This window comes from Salvia hispanica, chromosome 2 (assembly GCF_023119035.1).
Source record: "Salvia hispanica cultivar TCC Black 2014 chromosome 2, UniMelb_Shisp_WGS_1.0, whole genome shotgun sequence".
NCBI lineage: Eukaryota > Viridiplantae > Streptophyta > Magnoliopsida > Lamiales > Lamiaceae > Salvia > Salvia hispanica.
This window is the reverse complement of record NC_062966.1, coordinates 19,462,025-19,488,253: the sequence shown is the minus strand read 5'-3', so window position 1 is coordinate 19,488,253 and position 26,229 is coordinate 19,462,025. Positions and strand designations below refer to the sequence as shown.

At 38.5% G+C, this 26,229-nt stretch overlaps 3 protein-coding genes across 3 annotated transcripts; 2 read left to right on the top strand and 1 right to left on the bottom strand.

The window, feature by feature from the left end:
• Positions 1-1,040: 1,040 nt before the first annotated feature.
• Positions 1,041-1,699, bottom strand: LOC125206420. The gene is made up of 2 exons (XM_048105673.1): positions 1,449-1,699; positions 1,041-1,350 (listed from the first exon to the last, which is right to left on the bottom strand). The coding sequence occupies exons 1-2, from the start codon at positions 1,697-1,699 to the stop codon at positions 1,041-1,043; spliced, it is 561 nt and encodes a 186-aa protein (XP_047961630.1).
• Positions 1,700-4,042: 2,343 nt separating this feature from the next.
• On the top strand, positions 4,043-6,141 carry LOC125203703. The gene is made up of 2 exons (XM_048102115.1): positions 4,043-4,224; positions 4,339-6,141. The coding sequence occupies exon 2, from the start codon at positions 4,561-4,563 to the stop codon at positions 5,629-5,631; it is 1,071 nt and encodes a 356-aa protein (XP_047958072.1). The 5' UTR covers positions 4,043-4,224; positions 4,339-4,560; the 3' UTR covers positions 5,632-6,141.
• Positions 6,142-7,544: 1,403 nt separating this feature from the next.
• On the top strand, positions 7,545-22,272 carry LOC125207731. The gene is made up of 2 exons (XM_048107197.1): positions 7,545-7,925; positions 21,573-22,272. Exons 1-2 carry the CDS (start codon positions 7,599-7,601, stop codon positions 22,182-22,184), a joined length of 939 nt encoding a protein of 312 aa, XP_047963154.1. The 5' UTR covers positions 7,545-7,598; the 3' UTR covers positions 22,185-22,272.
• The last annotated feature ends 3,957 nt before the right edge of the window (positions 22,273-26,229 follow it).

Genomic DNA, 26,229 nt, shown 5'->3' with positions numbered 1-26,229 from the left:
GGTTAAGTATTTGTAGTATTTAATTTAAGTATAATTATTCTTTAATCTATTATTTAGTTAAAAAGTCAAACAACATTCATTTTATTTTATATAAATTATTAGTATTAATTATTTCTTCTGTGTAATTTGTGATATTATATACTATAAGAAAAATAAATTAAAGAATGTGATATTTAATTTATATAAATTATTAACAAATTATTATGGGGTTAGGGCATCCACAATGGGACGCCCTAAGCACCGCCACGTCAGCATTTTATCCTCCTCCTATTCCACCTGCAGTGGGGCGGACTATAGCCCGCCCTAAGCGACGCCCTAAGCATTTTTCTATTATTTGAATATTTAAATACTTCAAATTTTGGAAAACTAACTTCATTTCATTAAAATTCAAACATTACAATACGAAAAAAAAAAACTACAATTTCTCAACGGCGGCGGTTGCGGTTCCAAACTTCTTCAATCATGTCGGTCATGAGCTGAGTATGGTCTTGTTGGTTGCGCATTGAGGCCTGTCGCTCTAGAACCGCACCGAAGCCAGTCGGTAATCCTCGAGTGACCGGCGAGGTCGCCGTGCTGAAGCTAGATCCGGCTTCATCATGTTATGCATGATGATGCACGCATACATGACGTCGACGATGACTTCTTGTACCAGAAACGTGCCGGACCTTTCACGATTGCCCATCGCGATTGGAGCACCCCAAAAGCCCACTCCACATCCTTCCGCGCGGACTCCTGCTTTGGCGCAAACAAGACTCTCCTCTCACCAATTGGGTAGCTGATCGTCTTCAAAAAAACAGACCACCTAGGGTATATGCCATCGGCCAAGTAGTACCCCATATGATGTGTGCGGCCGTTGGCGATGTGAACTCGAATGGCCGGACCGCGACACACCTGCACCGATCGGCGAATAGGGTGGACGGAGTTGAGGACGTTGATGTCGTTGTTCGACCCGGCTACACCAAAGTAGGCATGTCGAGATCCAGAGGCGGTGGTCAGCGACGGCTTCTAGGATCATCGTCGGGTGGCTGCCCTTGTAGCCGCTAGTAAATTGGCCTCTTCAGACCGTCGGGCAGTTCTTCCACTGCCAGTGCATACAGATCGATGCTCCCTAGCATCCCAGGGAAGCCGTGCACTATCTCGTGCATCCGCATCAGGCTCTGGCAATCGTCAGCAATCGGGCGTCGCAAATATGTGTCGCCAAAAGCCTCCACAACTAACTTATAAGTATCCCCGATGTGAAGGTACTCGTCGAACATATCCGCTGTTGTGCCGTAGGCCAACTGGTGGATCGCAACCGTGCACTTCGCACGCGGCGTAAGTCCGGGTCTGCCCGATCCCGTCTTCCCGATGCTTGGAAGTACTCATCACGTCCCTCCAACGTGTGCACAATGCGGAGAAAAAGATCTCGGCTCATTCTAAAACGTCGGTGAAAAATATTCGGGCCCCACCTTGGATTCTCGGCAAAATAATCTGCGAACAGACGTTCGTGCGCTACGTCGTGCTCGCGGGGGACATACGTCCGACGTCGTATCGGGCGAGGGACCCGCGCCTCCGCCTCCGCCACTGCCATTGCCGCTTGCTCCCGCTGCATTTGTGCCAAGCATTCCGCCTTGGCTTCATTAACGGCATCGAACAAGGCTCGAGTCAAGGCCCATCTGCAGCCATCCGATGTACTCAAATCGTAGTCGTCGGGATTCATTTTTGAGACGATGAGAGAGAATAATTGAAGAGAAATTGAAGAGATGTGAAATTGGAGTGTGTGAAATGGTAGAGAATAGTAGTGTTTAAATAAGAAAAAAAAATTAAAAAAAAATAAAAAAAAAGAAACGCGTGCCCATCGTCCGCGTCCTCCACAGTGGCGGACGATGCGACGAACGATGGGTATCCTCCGTGCATCGTCCGCGGACGATATATCGGGCGCGGACGATGGTTAACCCATCGTCCGCGATGCTGCAGTGGCGGACGATGCGACGGACGATGCATCGTCCGCCCCATTGTGGATGCCCTTAATGTGTAATTTAAATAAATATGTAGGTTAGATTGAAAAAGTAAAAAGCAGTAGGTGAATATGGAATATTCTTTTGGGTTTGAGTTTGGTGTAAATGGTTGGGGTAGAATTACTGTTTGATATGACAGAACTGAAAAAATGAGTTTGAATTTAGTGTAAATAGTTGGAGATGGCCTGAGTCGGTAAACCGAAAAGACGAAAACTCAATACCCAAAAAATCTTTTTTATAAAAAAAAAAACAGAATCGTGGGGAAGGCCGAAGGGCCGATGGACTCCATCGGATGGAGTAGTAATTTTTACAAATTTGAATAAAACAATAATGCGAGAATAGTACTCCCTCTGTCCCATTAAAGATGACTCACTTTCCTTTTTGGTTTGTCCCAACCAAGATGACCCATTACTTAAAATAGAAACTTCTTTATCTCTACTTTATCCTCTATCTCTTACTTTACTCTCTCCATTTAACACACAAAATAAAGTTGCATTAAATCCCGTGCCGCCCAAGAAAGGGGTCATCTTCCTTGGGACGGGGGGAGTACTATATTATTAATGGGCTCTATCATTTGGGCTAGGCCGATTTGCGTAAGCTTAGAGCATCTTCGGTGGCGCCCCTCCCACTAGGACTTCTCACAAAAACTTTCTGCCACGTCATCACTAGGACTTCCCATTTATTGTCACATCACTAGGACTTCCCACTAGGACATCCACTAGGACTTCCCGCAATTATTCAATTTACGGAATTAAAATGTCGACACGGAATACGGGAAAATTCGAATACTTCATTAAAAAAATTACATAAACTTAAAAAAAAATTACATAATTTAAAATGAAGTTCAACGAGCCCTATTTATATTTTTTTAAAAAATAAATAAATTAAAACTCGGACGTCCGACCCTCGCCACAGTGGCGGACGTCCGAGCCCATCCGACGGGCATATGGGACGGGCGTGTCCGCCCTTCGTCTTCACTACGACGTCCGACGGTCGGACGTCCGCGACGTCCGCCATTGGAGATGCTCTTAGTAATCCGTGTACACTTTCATCATACGACTATATTTAATCACTATCAATTATTATTTAATATAAATGAATTAAGATTCGAATTTAGAACTAGTATATAATAATACTTACTAATTTTTTATTAAGATTTATTAATTGTTTCTCAATTTATTTTTATCAAATCTTAATAAAACTATTAATGTGACTAATGCGGATTTTAGTTAAAACATTCAAATGGATATTATGTTCAATTATTTTTTAGCTATATTTTGCCAATCGAATATAAGAGACTTAGCTCTATCCTTCTGTGCCCATCCTAATAAATAATGAAGGTTGATAGGAAAGGCTTAAGAGTTGAGAGTCTTCCGGCTTTACAAATTAAAGTTAAGAACATCAAAATTAACGAGAAGCACAGAAGGAGAGAACGTCCAGCAAAACTAACATAAGAAGTAGATCTATGATTGATTTATTTGATATCATCAATTGTTACCTAGATATCCATATATTGATTGATTATAAGGTAAATTTAAAAAACCAACTCATTATATAGCAAACAAATCAAATACTAACAAAATAACATCAAATTCTCTAAAATAGGAAACAAATCAAATAACAACTACTCATATAATAACTAATCCCACGTGAGAATATATTGCTGATAATTATCCCTTTCAATTTGCCAATTTGGTTTGTAACAGCAGATCTGGTTTATCTGGCAAACAACAAGTTCGGTAGAGCCACCGACAGCCAAAGATTTAATGTTAGTACTACACTACTACTACTATAAGTACTTAATTTTAATTTTTTTCATTTTTCACATTTGCAAAAATATAATCACCGAAAAAACAACTACAAAATATATTAATTTTGATTAGTAATGATTAAAGTTACGTTATTGAGCTATATTATAATAACGAAAGTAATAGAAATATGCTACTACAACAATTTAGCCCTAAATTTGACTGAATATTAAAATAATAGTGTACTAGTGTAATATTGTAATCTGCAGTTGTCAAGTTATACATCTGCATCTGCTAAAATCTGATTCAATGGGACTATAGATACAGTGCAAGTGTGTAAATATAGTATGGCAACTGAGTTCCCCTCTCCCACAACGTGAATCGCCCCCAAAAATCCGCACCTCCAAAATCCAAAAATAGTCTCAATTTTCATTCTTTCACACTCGAGATCGATCAAGCACCGTCCTCTCCTTTTCAATGTGATTTCCCTATCTCTCTTAGCCTGACTTTCCTCCATCTCGCGCCAGCTTCAATCTGACTTCAGATTTTACTCATCAATATTCTCTCCTCTCTTTCTCTGATTGATGTTACAGATTGATTGAATCAACGCGTGCCTCCTTTTAGGCTATGTGGAACTCACGGGGAAATTGAGGATTCACCGTGCGATTTCGGAGGCATTCTGTTGCCGCGATTCATTTAGATCTGACTGCCAATTTTGTTCAGCATTTCAGTTTCTTCGATAGGTCGGAGAAATTTTGGGGATTTCTGTCTTGATTTATTCAAAAAGTTGTTTCGAGAAGGAGGAAACTGTCGAAATGGAAGTCTCGAGCGGGTTGGGCCCGCGGCCTGGCTCGAGCGCATTGAAACACGAGGAGAACCAAGGGATAAATATCGAGAATCTCGAATTGGAGACGTCTGTGAATGATACTCGTTCCAATCACCAATTTCATTCCATGGGTGCGTTGGACATTTTGAGAGAAACTGTTTGGATTCTTCGATTCAATTCGGGCGGATTCATGTTGATCGTGGCAGTGTTAATCTGCCCTGTTTCGGCCGTGCTCTTGTCGAACGTGTTGGTCGATCAATCGCTCGTGAAGCGGCTGAGCTTTCGCCTCTTGCTAGTTGCGAAATCGAGTGGACTCCCTCTCAAGCCTTTCGTCAAACAGTCATGCCATAGAATGGCGGAGATGGTGATCTCTGCAGCAATGTGCTTCCCCTTGTTCGTCTCACTGCTGCTTCTGTCAAAGGCTGCTGTGGTTCACACAGTTGATTGCACGTACTCGAGGAAGAAGTTTGATGCTTCGAAGTTCTCTGTGTTCATCTGCAAGATTTGGAAGCGAATTGTCACCACATATTTGTGGGGGTGTTTAGTAATGTCCGGTTGCCTCACATTCTTCATAGTCCTCCTCGTTGTAGTGAGCTGCGTATTCTTGATCATGGGGTTCCCATCTGACTTGATTCTTTACCCTGCAATGGTAGTAGGGTTAATTTTCTCAATCATTTTTGCCAATGCTATCATCATCTGCAACACTGCTATTGTGATATCTGTTCTTGAGGATGTTGCAGGGCCTCAGGCAGTGCTCCGTTCTAGTTCGTTGATAAAAGGGCAGACGCAAGTTGGGCTGTTGATATTCCTTGGGTCGACTATAGGTATGGCTTTTGTGGAGGGTCTGTTTGAGCATAGGGTGAAGACACTCAGCTATGGAGATGGCTCTTCTAGGTTATGGGAAGGGCCTCTTTTGGTGGTGATGTATTCGTTTGTGGTGATGATCGACTCGATGATGAGCACAGTTTTCTACTTCAGCTGTAAATCGTATCGTTTGGAATCAGCAAGTGAAGAAAATGAACCAGTTTTGGAAGCTCAGGTTAACGGTGAGGTTCAATAACATCCATTTTGATCTCGTGTTATGGTAGAGAAAAGAAAGCTTAAGTTTTTACTCTAGTGAGAGAATGAAAATTTGGTGATGAAGCTTCTTCTTCAAATGGAATATTTTGTGTCAACGGAGATGGCTTAAAGTAAGTCGACGTAGCTTTGAAGAGATACTTTAATTCATCGAAATGGTAAGTGGAGAAGGAAGGCATCATTACAAGCACATACCTTTTGCCAAAGGTTTGTCAAGGCTACAGTTTACATATTAGATTTCTGCCCTTTACAGATAATACAGCTTAGATGAAATTGTTCTTCGATTCTTTGGTCATCAAGTTGGCCTTTCTTTCACTTTATTTGAAGAGAAGAGGGGTAAAATTAAAGCAAATGAAGATATATCTGGTAGTATTGGGTGATAATTCAGAACGGATTTACAATTGTTGTTTCGATGTGTCTGGAAAGTTTTGTAATGATTATGCACGTTTGAAATATATCAATGATGAAGCATAATGAGTTTGAACTTTTCCAATATGCTGACCCCTTTTGTCATTTGTTAAATTATGGGCTTGCGCTATTGAATTTGAAATGCACGATGACAATGCATAATATCCCTAGCATTGCTTCCTCTGTTGATTCAGTTTCTTGCTTTAAAGAATGAGACTATCGAGATATTAGGTGATATAGGTTGAGATGGACATAGTGTTTTTACGTTGTTGTTTGTGCTGGATTTTTCATTTTGCGCATTCTAGATTCAGTTACAATGTAGTTTGTGATGTAGGCCGTTATGTTTCGCTTGATTGCACCACGAAAATGTGTGCATTCAATCTTGATAACTGGAATAGTTGTTAAAAAATTGGTCTAATTAAGACCTTCAAATTTGTGACCTGGGATTTCTTTTGAGTAATTGTAAACACCAGAACATGAGGTAATCCACTGATTAGTCAAGATACACCCTAGTTTTTTTATACACTGTGATGCACAGACGCCAAAATATAGCGCTAGAGAGTGGTTGCAGACCTGGCTTTGGGCTTTGATGGTGGAACTTGAAATAAATGCAGAGAACTTCACATTAAACCATAATGATGTTTGCAAGTTTGAGTCCAAAAAGCAGAGTATGTCATACTGTAGTGTAATTAGTTGAAAACTTTATATTCCTCTCATTCCAAAGAGTTTTGCTTGCTAACACTCAACGGCAAACGGGTAATGAACCATGAAATAGACAAAATAAGAGACCTGTCGGACTTGACCAAGGTAAATTCCATTGACTGTGACTCGGTCGAGTCATATTTGTCCGAAACACAGAATCATTTCTAAGAATATGACTCGACAAATTCTCTTATGTATGGTCACATAGTGACTCGTCTGAGTGAGTATTTCTGGATTGCTCAAATCTAGATACAAAGTAGTATAATTTTGTCTTTTGATGTTAAATCTATTCCCAATCTTAAATGAATATCACAGAGCTCAACCTTTTTCAACATTATAAATAACTGAGGTAGAGGAAAATATCACCCAATCATATATTCATATACTAGTCACAAGTCCATAGTTCATTGTAGTACTAGTATTTACAGAAGTTCATGGGATAGAATTACATATGGTGGGCACAACAACCGACCATGCATAGATATGTCTAGTTAAAAGAAACCCACGCGAAATATATGGTCACACAAATTATAGCTAATTTAAATTTCTATTGCTTAGCTCGTCGTAATTTGTGTGCTATGATCCATCCCATTATGCTCAACAGTAGTCTAATCTGTAAAATTTTAAAAAGCATATTACTTTCCCGCTTGTAGGAAACTTCCCTTCCATTAATTAATAATGGACGCGTTAAACGTGCTGCTGCAGATTATTATACAAATTAACCACAATTACTTCCAACTTACTACATAATGTATATATTAATGGGCACATATCTATGATCCTATCCACACCACCCTCTTCATAGCTCTTTCTGTATCTCTCTTTGATTCATCAGTGATCATGTCAGCCCAGATCCAGCCAAGCTTGAGGAGAGTCCTCTCCGACACCGCACGCATAATCAGCTCCAACTCCCTCCATTTCACCACCCTATCTCTCCTCCTAATCTTCCCCATCCCTCTCTTCAACATCATCCACACTCTGCTTCAGGACCCATCTCCATCTCCATCTCCATCTCCCTTCAATTCTTCCCAGTATCAGTATGGCCAGCTCCCCTCTTTGAACAAATCCCAACTCCTCTACTTCCTACTCTTCCTCATATTCAACCTCTTCTCCATCTCCTCCGTCACCCACAGCACCTTCCATGCCTTCCACAGAAACCCCATCAAAATCTCATCATCCCTCAAATCCATCCTCTCCACCTTCCTCCCTCTCCTCGCCACCAAGTTCGCCTACTTTGTAATCATCGTCGCCATTTCCATCGCCTTCGGAATCTGCACGGCGATCATTCTCATGGCCTGGATGGCTCTAGGTTTCGAGGTCGAGCCCACCAGCAAACCCGTCATTGCCGTGGCTGCCGCGGTGGCGATCCTGCTCCCGGCGCTGCTCGTCTACTTGGGAGTGCAGTGGTCGCTGATGGACCCGATCGTCGTCGTCGAGTCCAAATGCGCGCCGTTCAAGAGGAGCGCTGGTCTCGTGAAGGGGGCGAGGCGCGTAGCGTTCTTCGTGATCCTGACGTTCGGCATTATGCAGGGGGTTTTGGCGGCGGTGTTGGGCGGCTGCGCTGGAGGGGTTGTTTACGCTGCGGTGTCTACCGTGGTGTTGCTCTTTGGCGTGGCTGCGAAGACGGTGTTGTTCGTCCATTGTAGAGAGTATAATGGAGAACTGGAGTTGCAGAGTGATGTGAACAAGTTAGGGCAGGTTTATGTCCAGTTGCCACCACTGGATGTTGTTGATGAGGTCTAGCTAGTTGTCTCAACAATTAATCATCGTATCGTTTATTTTTATTTTTATTTTTATTTGGGTATGATGTCATTGTCCCATTTATGTTGTACAACTTTAAAAATGTAGGTAAAATGAATTAGTGGATTATTTGTACCCGTTTTGGGGTTGTCTGGTCCTTATAATATGCCTTGCAAAAAATATGATTATTTATATTGTCAACCAAGGCATCGCATGTCACATTGAATACGAATTGTCATTATTCAAATAGTATACAAAATTTGACAAACTTACGGAGGTAGTAGTTTGAAAAACAGATACAGTATTTACACCATTCCAAGTCCATGTAGGAACGTCTAGATTGTCGAAAATTTCCATTCATATTATTAACGTAATTAAATTTGCTTGGAAATTGACACAATTGACTTTGAAAAGTAATTATATACTACCATATATTCCTCATCAATATACATCCACCCTACAACCCCTACAACCATCTTTCTTGAAAATTAATTTGGCGGATATATTGGCTTAATTACAGGGAACATCGACAACGTCCAAAATACAAAAAAAAAAAAAAAAGATCATTTGCCCATGCATACATATAAATCATACTACTACTAATTGACAAAATAGCTAGTTTAGTGGCTATATTAAATTTAAAGCGATTGAATAGAAGCGTAGTTGGTGACGGAGAAATACATGAAATTTCCATAACATATAATTGGACACGTTAAGCGCAATGCTTGAATTTGGCGGTTAACTATTTCTACAAATTGACTAAATACAATAATTGAACATTTCCTCATAACTCTTCTATATAACATAAGTACGTCCACCCTAACAAAAAACCCTTCAAACTCTCCATTCCTCTGTTAGATTCATCAGTGATCATGTCAGCCCAGAGCCCGCCAAGCCTGTGGAGAGTCCTCTCCGACACCTCACGCATAATCAGCTCCAACTCCCTCCACTTCGCCTCCCTTTCTCTCCTCTTCATCTTCCCCATCACTCTCTTCAACATCATCCACACTGTGATTCAGCCGCCATCTCCATCTTCATCTCCCTTCAATTCCCACTACCGCCGCCTCCTCTCCACCGTTGATTCCACCTCCCAAGGCCAAATCCCCTCATTCGACAAATCCCAACTCATCTACTTCCTACTCATCCTCATCTTCCACCTCTTCTCCGTCTCCTCCGTCACCCACAGCATCTTCCATGCCTTCCACAAAACCCCCATCAAAATCTCATCCTCCCTCAAATCCATCCTCTCCACCTTCCTCCCTCTCCTCGCCACCAAGCTCGCCTACTTCGTAATCTTCGTGGCTATTTCCTTCGGCATCGGAATTTTCATCGGTGCCGTTTTGGTTTGTATGATGGTTACAGGGTTGGAGATCGACCCCACCTCAAAATCCTTCATGCTCGTCGTTTTCATGACGATGATTTTGTTTGTCGCGGTGTTCGTCTACTTGGGGGTGAAGTGGTGCTTGGTGGATGCGATCGTCGTCGTCGAGTCCAAGTACGGCTTCGCGCCGTTCGAGCGGAGCTCAAGTCTCGTGAAGGGGATGGGGCGCGTGGCGTTCCAGATCATCGCGCCGCTGTCGATTCTTCAATGGATTATGTCGGGGTGGCTCTCGGTTTTGGCAGGCGGCGCTGCAGCAAGAACAAGCGACGGCGTGGCTATCCAGATGGTTGTTTACGCTGTATTGTCTACGGCGGTGACGCTCTTCGGCCTGGCTGCAACCGCGGTGTTGTTTATCCATTGCAAAGCGTTGAATGGGGAATCGGAGGAATTGAAGTTTGACAAGCTGGGGGAGGTTTATGTCCAGTTGACTCAAGATGATGTTGCTGACAAGGTCTAGGAGTCGTTAATTAACCAAGTTATCAATTAATTAAGTATGTTATATGTTGAATCTTTGGTTTGAATATACACTTGTAAGAATGAAATGATGTTGTAAGATATACTACTACTATATACTCCATATGTTATATAAATGTATTGCCCAAACAATGCTCCTAGATTTGATAAGTAATCATATATGCAGGTGAGCTTTGAGAGTGGTGTGATGCTTGAAAAAGTGTGTAGTTCTCACACCTACATTCAATGAATATGTGGTTGTTGGGTTTTCTAGCACAGACCCTAAAGAATTGGCTCATCTATTATGCTGAACCCAATAAGTTATCCTTAAATAAATTGATTTAAGTCCAAAATAATTATCAATCCATCTATTATGTGGTAGTTGGGCTTTCTAGCACAGACCCTAAAGAATGGGCTCATCATATTATTCTCACTTGCCAAAAAAATGGTTTTCAGAAAAATGCTACAAGCCTACAATTATATACTCACAAAGTAGATAAATAGTTTACGCATGATTATATATACAACACAATTAAGAACCTTACCAACTCAAAACAAATTTTTCCTACGAATTTGCCTACATAGGAAAATACCAATAATAATAATTAGAGTACAACTCCCTTTTGGTCCAAAACATATAGTCAAATTACAAATTTGGTCCATTACATTTATTTTCCGATTTTCAGGTCCATAACATACGAAATTGTTCTCGGTTTGGTCCTTTTTGGACGGCACCGTTAAAATGCAGAAGTCAAACGTTAATTAGCAAAAGTTTGATTAAATTAAGCTTAAAATTAGATTATTAGTGACTAAATAATTTACTAATTATTTTCTTAAAAAAATATACCAATAAATATATATATTTTTAATCGTGTTTTCATCAAATCTGTTCATATGATGTAAAAAACTTATTGGAGCTCACTTAAACATTCCATCAAACAATTGGTGTGCACTACGCTTTAACACAAAATTCAGCACAGCAGCAGCATGAATCTTGCCGGAGACCCGCCAGAAATGCACGTCAAATGCCCGAACAGAACCACTATCTACCATTTCACACAGCAAAGCTACTTACCCGCCCGGGCATACATCGCAACGGGTGAGTTTTGCACCAACAAATACAAAGATTCAAAGGCGTAAGGAGTCCAGAATGGGTAGATATTCTATCACCCAGCCGGGTGATTTGTTAGTTTCAAAATCTACCCGGCTAGCTAGCTCGCAAATGCATCGAAGAACAAGTTCGAATCTCGAAGAAGAAGAAGCAAGCTAGCTTACAAATGCATCGAACTCAAAATACAAATTTCAAACAAAAACTAGGATTTTCATCAAATTAATTCAACATACAAAATATCCCAACAACAACTACAAAACATAGAGCATATACAACAATATACATAAATTTCTCAAATTTGGCCTTCTCCTTCGGAGGAAGTGGCGGCTTACGAGAAACCGAGCGGTCGCGTCTAATCTTCGTCCTCCTCTCTAATTCGGGGTCATCGGCGTCAATCGGAGGTCGTCGGCACCCTTGTAAGAATTATGGTTTGACTTTGACTCATCATTACCAGAATGTAGCTCTGCTTCGACTTTCACGGCGGGGCTAGGGTTCGACTACACCAACCCACCTTCGGGACTAGGGTTAGCTACCGACGGACCAGGGCCCTTCTCGCCTTCATTCTCAGGTGGATCCACTTCATTTTCAGGTGGGTTCGGCGACGGCGACTCCCAACTCATGGTTGGAGAGAGAATACCTTATATTCGCGAGAGAATTGAAGCAATAATTGTAGAAAACAGAAACGAGAGAACAAAAACCCTAACCTCTTGATTTCAAATTTGTTTGCTCAGTGTTCCTAATTAAGGACGAAGTTTTGGTGGATTCTTTGCTACTGTGTGGGGGAAGAAAGAACGAGAGAAGAAAAGAAGAGAGGTAAAGTGTTAAACTAAATAATTGTTATTTTAAAGAAAATAAATATTTAGTATTTTTTATGAAAACAATTAATTGGTATATTTTTTAAGAAAAAAATTAGCAAATTATTTAGTCTTTAATAATCTAATTTTAAGCTTAATTGAGTCAAACTTTTGCTAATTAACGTTTGACTTCCGCATTTTAACGGTGCCGTCCAAAAAGGACCAAACCGAGAGCAATTTTCGTATGTTATGGATCTGAAAATCGGAAAATAAATGTAATGGACCAAATTCGTAATTTGACTATATGTTTTGGACCAAAAGGGAGTTGTACTCTAATAATTACTACTAGTATTATTACTATTATACATGTAGAGACAAAGATTAGAAGAAGAAACATGTACAACTTAAAATCCTTCTCAACATACTCCCACATCCATAAAAATATCTGCAATTCTCTTTCCAAGTAGAGTGATGGGCCATTTTCTAAAAAGTAAATGCGTTATACTCTCTCTTCCTCTTATAAAAATTAGCACAAAGTTGAAATGACATGAGTTTTAATACGCAAATGATAAATTATAAGCGAGATCTTAAGAAAAAAATGAACGAAATATTGTTATTAAAAAATTTGACTCACCTCATTAGAATTTTTTACCAAAAATAAAAGTGATGGAACGCAAGATGGAAAAAATAGTATATTTTTATGGGACCGTGAGAATATATTTCATAGATACCAAATACGTCGATTGTGATAAATTATTTGTAGACCGGACATGATTCTAGATGGAGAATTAGATGAAATTCCCATTCAAATTATTTGAAGCAATTAATTTACACGTATTTGCATGGAAATTGTTTCTACAAAATGACTTTGAACATTTCTTTCAATATATATCCACACCCCATTCATCCCCTCCAACTCACTCCATTTCACCACCCTTCTTCTTGTTTCTAGGGTTGGATATTGAGGCCACCACCAAATCTTTCATGTCCGTAGTCGGTTTCGAGGCGATGATCCCGGTCGTCATGCTGCTCGTCTACTTGGGGGTGGAGTGGTACTTGATGGATGCTGTCGCCGTTGTCGAATCGGCGAAGGGGATGAGGCGCGTGCTTTTCCTTATGATCACGCTGTTGGTAATTCTGCACGGGATTATTTCGGGCTGGTTCATGTTAGCAATACAAAAGGAAAACAACCAAAGGATATATGTAGAGGCATAATTCGTGGAATTCTTTTCTATGTTTAAATCTATGTATTTTCGTCAAAAACTCTTCCTTAATTCGGTATGGAGAAGGATAATGCATGTAGAGCTAGCCATAATTCATGAAATTTAATGCATGTGAAAAATTATTCCGTCGACACACAACTTTAACTTTAACTTTAACCTTAACCCAAAATTATGACTCTCCAAAACTTAGTTTTGAAAAAAATTGTAGAGTAATCTATGTTTATTTTACACATAATTAAACAACAATCTAGTTGAGCGAGCTACAAGCACAAAAAAAAAAAAAAAAATTCCAGCTTTTGGGATATTTTGTGGAGATAGATAGTACTACTATTTGTTTGTAGTGAACATCAACATCCACAAAGGAAATTAATGACTAATTATACATTCAAAACGCCAGAAATTGTAATAGAGAGACAGATTCAAACGAGAAATGTGATACCGACAATTTTCAGCCTTTGAATTGCAAATATCTTAGGATAATGATGTTAGTCTTTCCGGTTTATTACTTTGAAGCATTTGTCTTATAGCATGAAATTTTTCAAGAATTACTTTTAGTGAATTTAATAAAGATAAAATAAAATATGACATATAATATACTCCATATATAAAAGAGAGAATTGTTAAGACCTGCAAAATTAAAGTGAGATAATCCTCTTCGTCGTGCTGTACGTCTACTTATGGGTGGAGTGGTGCTTGATGGATGCGGTGGTCGTCGTAGAATCCAAATACGGCTTCGAGCCGTTGAAGCGCAGCTCCACTCTCGTGAAGGGGATGAGGCGCGTGGCTTTCGTGATCATCGCGCTGCCGGCAGTGGCGGAGCCAGAACTTTAATGGTGGGGAGCCCAAACTACTACTAAAATTTATTGAGTTTGTTTAGTGCTAACGACGCGGAAACATCAGCCATAACAAAACCGCGCGTGAGAAACGAATGGTGAAAAATTAATTAGTGAATAGATTTTGTAGAGCATAACATATTTTACTAATATTATAATGATATATTTTGATATTCATTAGATCAAAAGGTATTTATTATTATAAATTTTTTATAGTAAAGAGCGACACATTAAAATTTATTTTTATAATCATATAATATTATTAATTATTTATGAAATCAAAGAATTATTTTATTTTCTTAAATTATAAAAATCATTTTTTTTAATAAATTAAAAGTGATATATATACAAAATCACTAGTGAAAATAAAAGTTACTAATGTGAGAAAATCCATAAAATATAAATGAATATGAAAAAACTAACAAAAATTACAAGAAAAAGCCACACACAAAATACATGCATAGCATCAAAATCAAATTTATTATACTTATAATCATAAGTTAAAATTATTTATACAAAATTACTAATAATATTAATAAATAAAGAACAAATGAACCAAACTAGAAGAAACCAACTCAAAAAAATAGAATGTTCTAAGAAGGGATCGAACTCCATAGCTCATGGTCAGGAGGCCAAGATCCAATCCAACTGTGCTAGCATTTTCATACAAAATTTTTTGCATACATATATTATATAGTGTAAATATCCAAATGGGTGAGGGGCCCAGGGCCCCCCTGGCCCCACCGTGCCTCCGCCCCTGGCTGCCGGCAATTATGCAGGGGATTATATCGTGGCGGTTCTTGTATTTGGCGGGTGGAGTGACGGCGTGGCTATTCAGATGGCTGTTTGTGCTGTATTGTCTACGGTGGTGACGCTCTTCGGCTTGGCTGCAAACATGGTGTTGTTTATCCATTGCAATGCGGTGAATGGGGAATCGGATGAGGTGAAGATGAGGCAGATTTATGTCCAGTTGCCTCGTGATGTTGTTGACGAGGTCTAGTTAATCCATATTAATGAGGAATTATGACTTCCGATTTGCTTGTTCAATAGCATTTTAAGAAAAATTATGTGTGTTTTGTAACAAAGTACATTAATGGATAAGTATATTGAGTTCGTATATTTGTTTCAAGAAATTACATAAATATTGGCGTATTTGTTTTCTTCAATGTTAAATTCACGTGTTGTAATTGGTTTCAATTTAGGGATACGTACATCATCAGTGACAGTACATACTTAATTCTAAACTTAGGATGTTAATAAATTTAATTTTCATTTTTGGAAAATTATAATATGCGCATCTCGTGCACATCTTCATCTCATATTGATAAATGCTAGATATGTCGTAAATTAAAAATGGCTATATTTTTATATTACTCCATTTAATATAATTGTGGATTATTTTTTATATAAAAGAAAGGTAGTGGTGGATCATGTTTTGTTTTTAAGTTAGTTGTGGAAAATGAGAGCATCGTGTAAGTTTGGAATTTAGAAAAAGAAATTAACCCCAATCAAGTGATCAACGGACTTTTTAAATAAAGGAAAAAGTACTCCATATAAATCACTTATTTAATCATTTAGTTATTCGAATAAGGAGTTTTTAATTTTTAATTAATTTTAAAGTACACATGATTTTTAAGATTGAATCTGTTTTAGTATTAATAATAATATAATACTAGATTATATATAAATTTTTTTAATAAAAGTAATTAATTATCTAAAGCGATTGAATGTGGTGATGGAGGAGGAGAAGTAGATGAAATTATTGAACGCGTTAACTAAGCATTTAAATTCATGGAAAATGTCATACAAGTCATGCTATTTAATTAATTATACATATATATTGACCATCAAAGACTTTGAACATTTCCTCATTGCTCCTCCTTATATATATCCACACACCACAGCGCCCTCCTCCATTCATCTCTCAGGATGTCAAGCACAAGCATAATCAGCTCCATCCTCCTCCATTTCGCCACCCTATATCTCTTCTTCGTCTTCCCCACCTCTCTCTTCCACGTCATTGACACTTTATTTAACCCGCCATCTCCCTCCAACACCGTCGTGTTAGAATCGAAATCCCAACTCCTCTACGGCTTATCTCTCCTCATATTCAACATCTCCTTCGTCTCCTCGGTCCCCAACACCATCTTCTGTGCCTCCCAAAGAAAACTATTTCCATCTCTCAAATCCTTACTCTCATCCTTCTTCCCTCTCCTCCCTACCAAACTCGCATACTCTATAACCTTCATTACTATTCTCTCCGCCTTTGGAATTTTCACGGCTCTCGTTTTCTATGTGATGATACTGATAGGGTTTGAGATCAAGGCCGCCACCGCATGCTTCGCTGCCCTCATTTTCGTGACGATGATCCTGTTCGCTGTGCTCTTCGTCTACTTTTGCGTGGAGTGGAAATACGGCTTCGAGTGGAGCACTATTCTGGCGACGGGGATGAGGAGCGTGGCGTTCGTGATGATCACGATGTTGGCGATTCTGGAGGGGATTTTATCGGCGTTGTTCTCGGTTTTGGGCGGCAGAGCAGCCATGACAAGTAACGTGGTGGTTGTGCAATTGGTTGTTTATGCTGCATTGTTTACGCTACTGTCGCTCTTTGTGTTGGCTGCAAACACGGTGTTGGCGTTTGGGGAGTCTGGGGAATTTGGCTACTTTTCGATTGATGAGAAGAAGTTAAGCCAGATACATGTTGTTGACAAGGTCTAGGAGTTACTTGGCTAGCTTGTATATATATATTTTTTGGGTTTGATATACGAGTATTTGACTAGTTTTGTTGAATTGAGTATTTGACTAGTTTTGCAATAAAATTTGTATTGTTTTGAGTTGTGTTTTTTATTTGTTTTCTCAATTAATGTTGAATTCTTGTGTTTTAATCAATTTTGTTGTTGGTGATATTTTTAAGTGGGATTTATAATTAAGTTTAAAATCAGTTTTAGATTTATTTTTTGTGTTTGATTTTGTAGAAGAAAATAGAATTGAAAAATGTGTGCTCAACAGTGCAAGGCTGATTGTTGTATGATTTTCGTAATCTAGTCGGGTTCAAATGTGCATGTCCTTGTATAGTTCTTGTTGGTTCGTTTTTTCATCATTTTTTCACCATGTTTAAGTGTTCTTAAACTTGCTTTATCTCTATCAGTTAACCTTTTTTTAACTTTTAATTTGGAGTTTTTCAATGCATGTTTAAGTAGTTTCGGTGTTGATTTGGTGTTTCTCTTGTATTGTTAATTGTGTAGTAGTCATTTAGTCTTTTCGTACCCACAATTTTCGTGCCTTTAGTGTAGGTTAAAAGCCAATTCAGCTTTTAGAAGTCAAGTAGAAGGATCTTTATTTGTTGGCTATTATCCATTGGTTTGCACTTTAATTGGATAACAGGAGTTGGGAGACAAAAGTAGTACACCATGCTTTTCACTTCGAAGCCATTTAACTTAATCTCTGCATTCAATCTCCATTTAACATCTGATCCTGATGTGGTTTTAGGTAGGCTTTTAGACTACCTCTTTGCATGTCACAATAGTTTATACTTTATAGCTTCCTTTAGGAGTTTATTTTGAGTAACTTTTAATCTTAGTTTTTTTTCTGCTTTCTGAACTTAGAAATATTTGTGCATAGATCCTTCTCATGCATTCTTCTATTTTTGAATAGTTCTAATTATTTTCGTAAATGTAAAAATTTGTCGCCAATTCGCCATTGTGTCTGAGTTGCCAAGTTTGTCAACTTGCGCAATCTATATTCCTTTGGATTTTATTTCAAATTTTAGTTACCATATTTCTTAGTGTTAATTTCGTATTTCAGTTTCCTTCTACCAAAATTAGAGCGTGGCGGCATCACCAAACATTTTAAGAGGCTTCTTGGTATGACGGAATGGAATGTGATTCCTACTTCCATTCTATTCATTTGCTTGGTGTGGTGGAATGAATGAGTGCATGAACGAAAATGCAAAGGAAATCCAAGGAAATTGACATTTCATTCCTATCTTCATTCCATTCCAACCTCCATTACATTCCACCCTAATTTCATTCCATCATACCAAGTATGCCCTAAGTGTGTTAATATATAGCGGATATGAGGAACTTAGACTGCGTAACTTGCCATATAATAACTCAGTTACTCATAATAGTACTATTTTGAAAAGTGAAAACTTATAAATATCGTTGAATATAAGGGTCATGTTCCTATAGAACACGTGCGAAACCCCTTCTTTTAGTTTAACTAAATGTTATATATTGTGTTTTGTAAATAGAAATATATTATATGACCGCTCTGTTATTATTTTAAGTACTTTCCCCATTCCTTAAAAATATGAACATATTTTTAGTTTGCCTCTTAAAATTGTGAACTTTTTATGTTGGAAACTTTTTTCCGTCTACTAGCAATAATTCTATTACTTAATTTTCTTTTTTATTTTACTAATTGTATTATTAAAAGTTGTACACATTCAAAAGTTACATTATTAAGGGACGGGCTAAGTATTAATTAAGATAATGGTAAATTATTTGTAGTTATATATATTCTGCAAGATGATGTTTGATCATGTCTTATTTTTTTAGGTTACTCTAGCAAGATGAATATATAGTACTAGTGTAAAAGAAGTTGTCCAAACAAAAAAAAAAGTTGTACAAAATATGCAATAAAAAATTATGCGAATGAAAAAGAAAATGCTTGATTTGAATTGTTGGAGACATTAAAATTGAAAATGGATTAGTTGGGTGTTGGGCGTGTACTAGAGATTAATGGCAGTGGGCCACTGGCGACTACGACTTGCCATGAATAAAGAATGAGCAAAAAATTCAAAAATAAACAGTCAAATTGAATCCAATCATATCAAATCTAAATTTTCGGTTTAATTTATACTAGCTATTTTTCAAGATATTTAGGTTCCATACGGCCGGACATATAAAAAGTAGAATTAAATTAAAAATTGAATTTATTTTAAATATTACTCCTATATAATTAATTTAATTTTGACTTTTAAAATGAAAAAAAAATCTATATTGGACTCATTTCTTAATTTTATTGCATTGTTCTATGTTTAAAGATACATAGAATATTTCAAGATTTCTATCATTACATAATTTCTCTGTTGGTTAAGGCGTTAAGCTGATATCGCTAATTAATACCCTAGTAGGGGTAATTACACCATACATTCAAAAAGTTTCACCTATATTTTAAATTAGTACAAAATATTTTAAGTTCACATATATCAGATTGGTATAGATACGGGAAAATTATTTATTCAACCAAGCAAGTAATCGAATTTACTATTTAAACAGTAAAATAATTATTTGTTGCTTCTAAATAATTAAATTGGTCATGACTATAAACCTAACAATAAAATAGTAGATAATTAACGCAATGACACTGGATGAATTGACTTAAGGATGTATTTTACTGTTATGGCTGATTTATCCATAGCAGTCAAATTTAAATAAAATAAATAACAAAGAAGGAAATTAGGAAAATTAGAAGAAGAAGAAGAATGAATGAACAACTAATTTAGAATAGCACAATATGGAAGCACATGGCTGCGATCATTTTTCATTAAGGCAATTTAGTTTTCGTCAACAACTATAAGTAAAAACATCAAATAATACTACTCCGTATCTATTAATGGATGTTTTCATATTGCAGGGTATAATAATGGTTTAAAATAAGAAGAGTAACGGTGTTAAGTTTTTTAAATGGAATGTATAAATTGAAACACTAATTAAACTTTTTGTATAATGTATGTAAACTTAAAATATTTTGTGCTAATTTAAAACATAGGTGAAACTTTTTGTATGCATAGTGTAATTATCCCACCCTAGTAACTGACACTCCTTGTTATTCCTAACATTTCATAGACGCTCATTATCAACATGAGTTTTAAGAAATGTAAAGAAAAGTTGGTTGAAAAAGTTAGTGGAATGTGAAACTCATTTTTTATATTGGTTTTATAATAAAATGTGAGTGAATTGAGTTAGTGGAATGTGTGACCTACTTACTATTTATGGTAAAAATGAAGTGTGACTCTTAATTGGGGACGGACCGAAATGGAAAATTGTGACTCTTAATGGGGGACGGATGGAGTATGTTCTTTCCGTTTGCATCCAGCGTCGTTCCGAACATTGAAAAATAGCCAAGTCCGCTCTAAACCAAACTCAACTGAAAACTGCCGACTTGCAGAAATGAAAGGTCCACCTTCACTATTATTTGAACGAGAGATGATTGGTTGAATGACAATTTTATGATATACAATGAAAAGTCCACCTTTCACTATTGTTTCTAATAAAAAAATATTGAAACATTTTCAAAATTTGAAAACCTGTGGAAATTAAATTATAATAAACTTTTATTTTATTTCTCCTCCTCCATTTCGGAATAGTCATGGATCCGCTATTGAAATCACATGTGCTTTTTCAACTTATGCTTCCAACTTTTATATATATATATATATATGCAGTGCCATTGATCAGAGCTGTCGGAGAAATAGATGAAATTTTCATAGAAAACTATTCAACGCATTAAATGATGTGCAACTACAAGGAAATTGTCCTACAAGTTATGCTCATTATTTCTACAAGTTGACCATATAAAGACATTGAACATTTCCTCATTGCTTCTCAATATATAGGAGTAAGAAAATTAATTTTTAATATTTTCATTTTTTGGATTTATTGTGCAATTTCAATTTTTCGAGCTCAATTTCTTTATAGTTTGGATTTTAATATTTTTGGATTTCAGGTTTGGTTTTTCGGATAATTAAGTTTGACTCAGTTTTCATTTTCACAAAATTTTGAATTTTAGTTTTGCTAAATTTTGGCAAAAAATCCAAACCGAAACAGAATGCTCACCCCTAAATATGTATATCCACGACCACCCACATCTCTCTTCCAATCATCCTCTATTTCACACACACACATCAGTGATCATGTCAGTCCAGAGCCCGCCAAGCTTGTGGAGAGTTCTCTCCGACACCACACGCATAATCAGCTCCAACTCCCTTCATTTCGCCGCCCTTTCTCTCCTCTTCATCTTCCCCGTCTCTCTTTTCAACATCATTCACGCTTTGACTCTGCCACCATCTCCATCTCCATCTCCATCTCCATCTCCATCTCTATCGCCATCTCCCTTCAATTCCCATCACCTCCTCTTCCTCTCTACCGTCGCTTCCAACTCCCAAATCCTACACCAACTCCTCCTTGGCATAGTTCCCCTCATGTTTAACATCTTCTCCATCTCCTCCGTCACCCACAGCACCTTCCATGCCTTCCACAGAAACCCCATCAAAATCTCATCATCCCTCAAATCCATCCTCTCCACCTTCCTCCCTCTCCTCGCCACCAAGCTCGCCTACTTTGTAATCATCGTCGCCATTTCCATCGCCTTCGGATTTTGCATCGGTGTCGTTTACTTTGGCATGAACACACTTCTAGGGCTGGAGATGGGCCCCACCACCAAACCTTTCATCATATTCATGGCCGTGGCAATGATCCTCTTCGTCGTGCTGTACGTCTACTTGTGGGTGGAGTGGTGCTTGATGGATGCGGTCGTCGTCGTGGAATCCAAATACGGCTTCGCGGCGTTGAAGCGGAGCTCCACTCTCGTGAAGGGGATGAGGCGCGTGGCGTTCGTGATCATCGCGCTGCCAGCAGTTATGCAGGGGATTATATCGTGGCGGTTCTCGGCTTTGGGCGGCGTGGCTCTGCAAATGGTTGATTATGCTGTCTTGTCTACGGCGCTGACGCTCTTCGGCTTGGCTGCAAACACGGTGTTGTTGATCCATTGCCAAGCGGTTAATGGAGAATTGGAGAAACTGGAACGCTTTCCAAGTGATGAGAAGAAGTTAAGCTTAAGCCAGATTTATGTTCAGTTGCCTCGTGCTGTTGTTGACCACGTCTAGGGAGGGAGTATCAGTATCACTAATAATTATCCTACTGTATCATCTTTGTTTAATTTGTTGTTGAATGGAGTACTAGTATTTGTAAGCAGAGTTATGCATGTAAGACCTTACATAAATTGGAAATGAGTAGTAGTAGTTGGTCAAAGAAAGAGACGATCAATTGCTAATTAATTAATAATTTTAAATTTGGACTAATTATTAATCATAGAATATCAATTGGTTAAAATAATGCTAAGTTAATTATATTTTAAATTTAAATAATTAGTACTCCCTCTGTTTCAGATAATTTGGGACACTTTGACCCGGCACGAGTTTTAAGAAATCTAATGGAAAGTGAGTTGAAAAAGTTGGTGGGATGTGGGTCCTACTTTTAAAGTATTAGTTTTATAATAAAATGTGAGTAGGAATGAGTTAGTGAAATATGAGGTCCCACTACAAAAAATGGTAAAAGTAAAATGAGACAAATTATATGGGACTGCCCAAAATAGAATATTGGGTCGAATTATTTGGGACGGAGGGAGTAGATAACTTAAAATGTATTAATGTCAATTTTTATGTATGGATAAGTTGATAGTTGATTATATTTTAAATTTAAATAATTACTCCTTTAAGAACTGTGGAGGGCCGGAATGAATCTATTGATATTATACTTATATAAAAAATACAAAAAAACTGAATTAATCTTATTAAATCTTAGTATTTACTTTATATTTAATATAAATTCTAATTAAAAAATCAAAATAATAGTACAAAACTAATTAAAACAGGGGAAAAACGCATGCCCGGAAACGGGATCGAGGCCCCCCCGCCGACCGCCGAAAAGTTGTAGGGCCGACCCCCCGGCCCCCGGCGGTCGGGGGCCTGTGGCGGCCCCCGGAAATTTGGCCCCGGGAGAAGATCCGCCGGGGGCCGGGCCGGGAAGACATGTGGGGTCCGCCACCGGGGGCCGGTGATCTCGGGACCCCCCGCGGGGGCCGGGCCAAGGTGCCCCCGGCCCCCCCGGGAAAGGGGAATCCGCCAGCCCTAGATTTTGCCCCAAAGATTTCCCAAAATTTTTGAAGATCTTTTTTTTATGTTTTGGGGAATAATCCCCCCCTAAAAAAGGGGGCCCAAGCCCCTAAAAAGGATTTTTTTTCACACAAAAGAACACATTCATAGAGATAAAAAGGTAGAGCTTCAATTGTGCAAGGAGTTGAAAAAGGATTTTAAGAACATCAAAACGACAAGGTTAACCTACGGGTTTTATTTGCTTTAGTTTTATGTTCGAATTTTTTTCCCCTTCAATCTATGTTTTTAGTTTATTAAAATACGTGTAACTAAACTCTGGGATTCAAAAGGGGGGTGTTAGTAGCAACTTTGGTTATACAATTGGTTTTATTTAATATGTTTTTTTTTTACTTTGTTTCTTCCCAAAAGTTAACCCTGATGTTTCCCAAATTGGGGTTGACACAATTATGTATGATTAAATACAATTTGCTTCATAAGCGGGGCGGGAAGTTCTTGAGTTAGCCCCCCTTAAAGAAAACAAACATAGGTTACTTCCTTTAAAACGCGGAATGAGAGTGAGGGACTTTTCAAGGGTCTTAGGAGTTTTTGGAGTTACGTGGGGGGGTTTTGAAAACCCTAATGTTAGAATCAACGGATCGCAGAGCATAAGCTAGGTGATTTCCGTCCTTTCAAAGAAATTCTTTTTTAAATTTATTGTAGTTTGGAATTTGTAAAACCCAAAAAACAAAAGCACTGGAACCCCTTATTTTAAACTTTTCTCCCCGTGATTTGCTTGGGTTAGTTTTTTCCGTTTTTAATATTTTTTTGTTTTCAAAAAGTTAAAAAAAATTCTTGTTTTCCAGATAGAAATTTAAATTTTAAGAAAGAAGATAGACACTTTGTGTACATTTTCCCCGTGTTAAATCCCCCGTACTAACCCTTTTTGCTATACTATACCTACTGTAAAACGGTTTTATAGTGCAAATAAAAAGGCATCAAGTTTTTGGCGCCTTTGGGGGAAGACAAAAATTTTGGAGTGATATCTTAAACGGGATAATTTTATTTGGGGGTTTTTTTTTTGTTTTAATTTTTTTTTTTTTTTTAGTTTAATTTTTTTTTGTTTTCGAGTCTTGGGTTTTGTAACGGGCCGGGGGAAATTACATCTTAAAACCGCTTGATTTAGAACTTGAAAGAACTCGTAGAATAATAAGAAGTAAAAAAGGATCAAAACAATGGGGGGCCGAATAGATATTGAAAAGGGCTGCGGGAGATGGGAAGTTCCGATGGATGAGAGAGATCCAAAAGAAGGCCAAAGCCATGGAAAAAAAAAAGTGAAACATTCCCCTTGATGAACATGTTCAATCAGGGGAAATGACCCTTTTTCCCAAACCCCCTCGTATTGATGTAAAAATTTTTATTTAAATGCCCCACCCAAAGGGGTCGAGCAAACCCCTTTTTGCAAAGTAAGGGGAAGATGAAACCCCCATTCCCCAAATTCGTAAAATCGCAAACACTCGAAATTAAATGGTGTCGGGGACGATGCCAAAAAGGGGGAAGAATTTTTTTCCATTCTCTTGATTGTTTCCCCAAAAGAGGGGTTTGAGGTATGCCCCCCGAAAAGGTCCCCAAACATGGAAGGACTTTAAGCCCCCTTTCCCCTCGACAAATCTACCCCGGGGGCACTTTTTTTAACCCTCAAAGTGAGATCTTTATTTCCCACAAAGGGCCCCATGACGAGCCCCTCTATGAGGCATTTGCTCGTTTAAAAAGCTCTTCTTCGAAAGTGCCCAAAACAGGGTTTTTTTCCATAGACCATGGGGAGAATCCTCTATAATGGTTTTAAACGAAAAAAAGGGTGTTGCTTGTTTGGGGGGGGCAAATGGAGGATTTCGGAAAAGACGGAAGGATGCCATGGCTTTGATCGAGGAGTTCGCCACCAAGGTGGGGGGTGGTCAAAGGGGAAAGGCATGCCACGAGAAGATTTCCCACCCAAAAGACCCCGAAAAAAGTTCTTTTGCTAAAGATTTTAAGAATTTTGGAGTCGGTTTGGGATCAAAGGACATCTCGAAAAGGAAGATCCACCGGGCCTTCCAAAAGGGCGGTCAAGGCACCCAAAACCGCCATATAAATGGGGAAAAGAAATCAATTACTTGGAAAAGGGGGGGCGGTCCCGAAACTACAATAACAATTATCCCCCTTTCGGTAATTTCAATAATTATAAGGGGAAACCGTCCTTCCTAAATCTTTCTTTTTCAACAATAATTACTTCAACCCCCGGGGATTTAATGTTAGCAAAGGAAAAGTGGTTAAATAAGGGAAAAAGGAAGGCAAATATGAACAAGGGGAAACACGAAGATCTTGGAAGAATTACGCAAGATGGAAGATTAATGACACCCAAGATCGAGTGGTGAAGCAAGGGGTAAACAACCTCGGAAGGAATGAAACACAATCTCCGGAACCAATATTACCAATTAAATTTTTAGAAAATTTAAGAAGTTGATGGGAAAGAAAGGCAAACAGGAAAAAAAGGGGTGGTATTAACAAGAAGTTGGGGAAAGAGAAAAAGGGGCCCCCTTTTCCCGGCCCCGGGGGCCCCCTTTGGCCCGGCTACCCTAGAAGGCAGGAAATCAACCCCCCCGGGGGGCCTTGGGGGTGCCGGGGACCATGAACCATGGCGGCCCCCTTGAAAAGGAACCCTCCACTAAGCGGGGGCTTTTCGGCACAACGGAAACCGGACCCGGCCCAAAAGGGAAATTAACTTGGGAAAAAAGGAATTCCCAAACAATTCCCAACATGTTTTTTTCAAAGTCCAACTTTTAAAATTCCACTTGAATGGGGCGGGGGATCCCGATGGGCTACTAAGGGGGGCGGGGAATGAGAAAAAAAAAGACTAAAGCCGAACCCTTTAAACTACCGCAAACTTAAAGGAGATCATCCAAAAAGGGAAAAGGGGGGAAAACAAAGAGATCCCCCGGCCGGGCCCTCATTAGGTGCCCAATTGGGGAAGGGAAAAATTGATAAGGCCCCGGGGATTTGGGAGCAAGATCCATCATCCGTT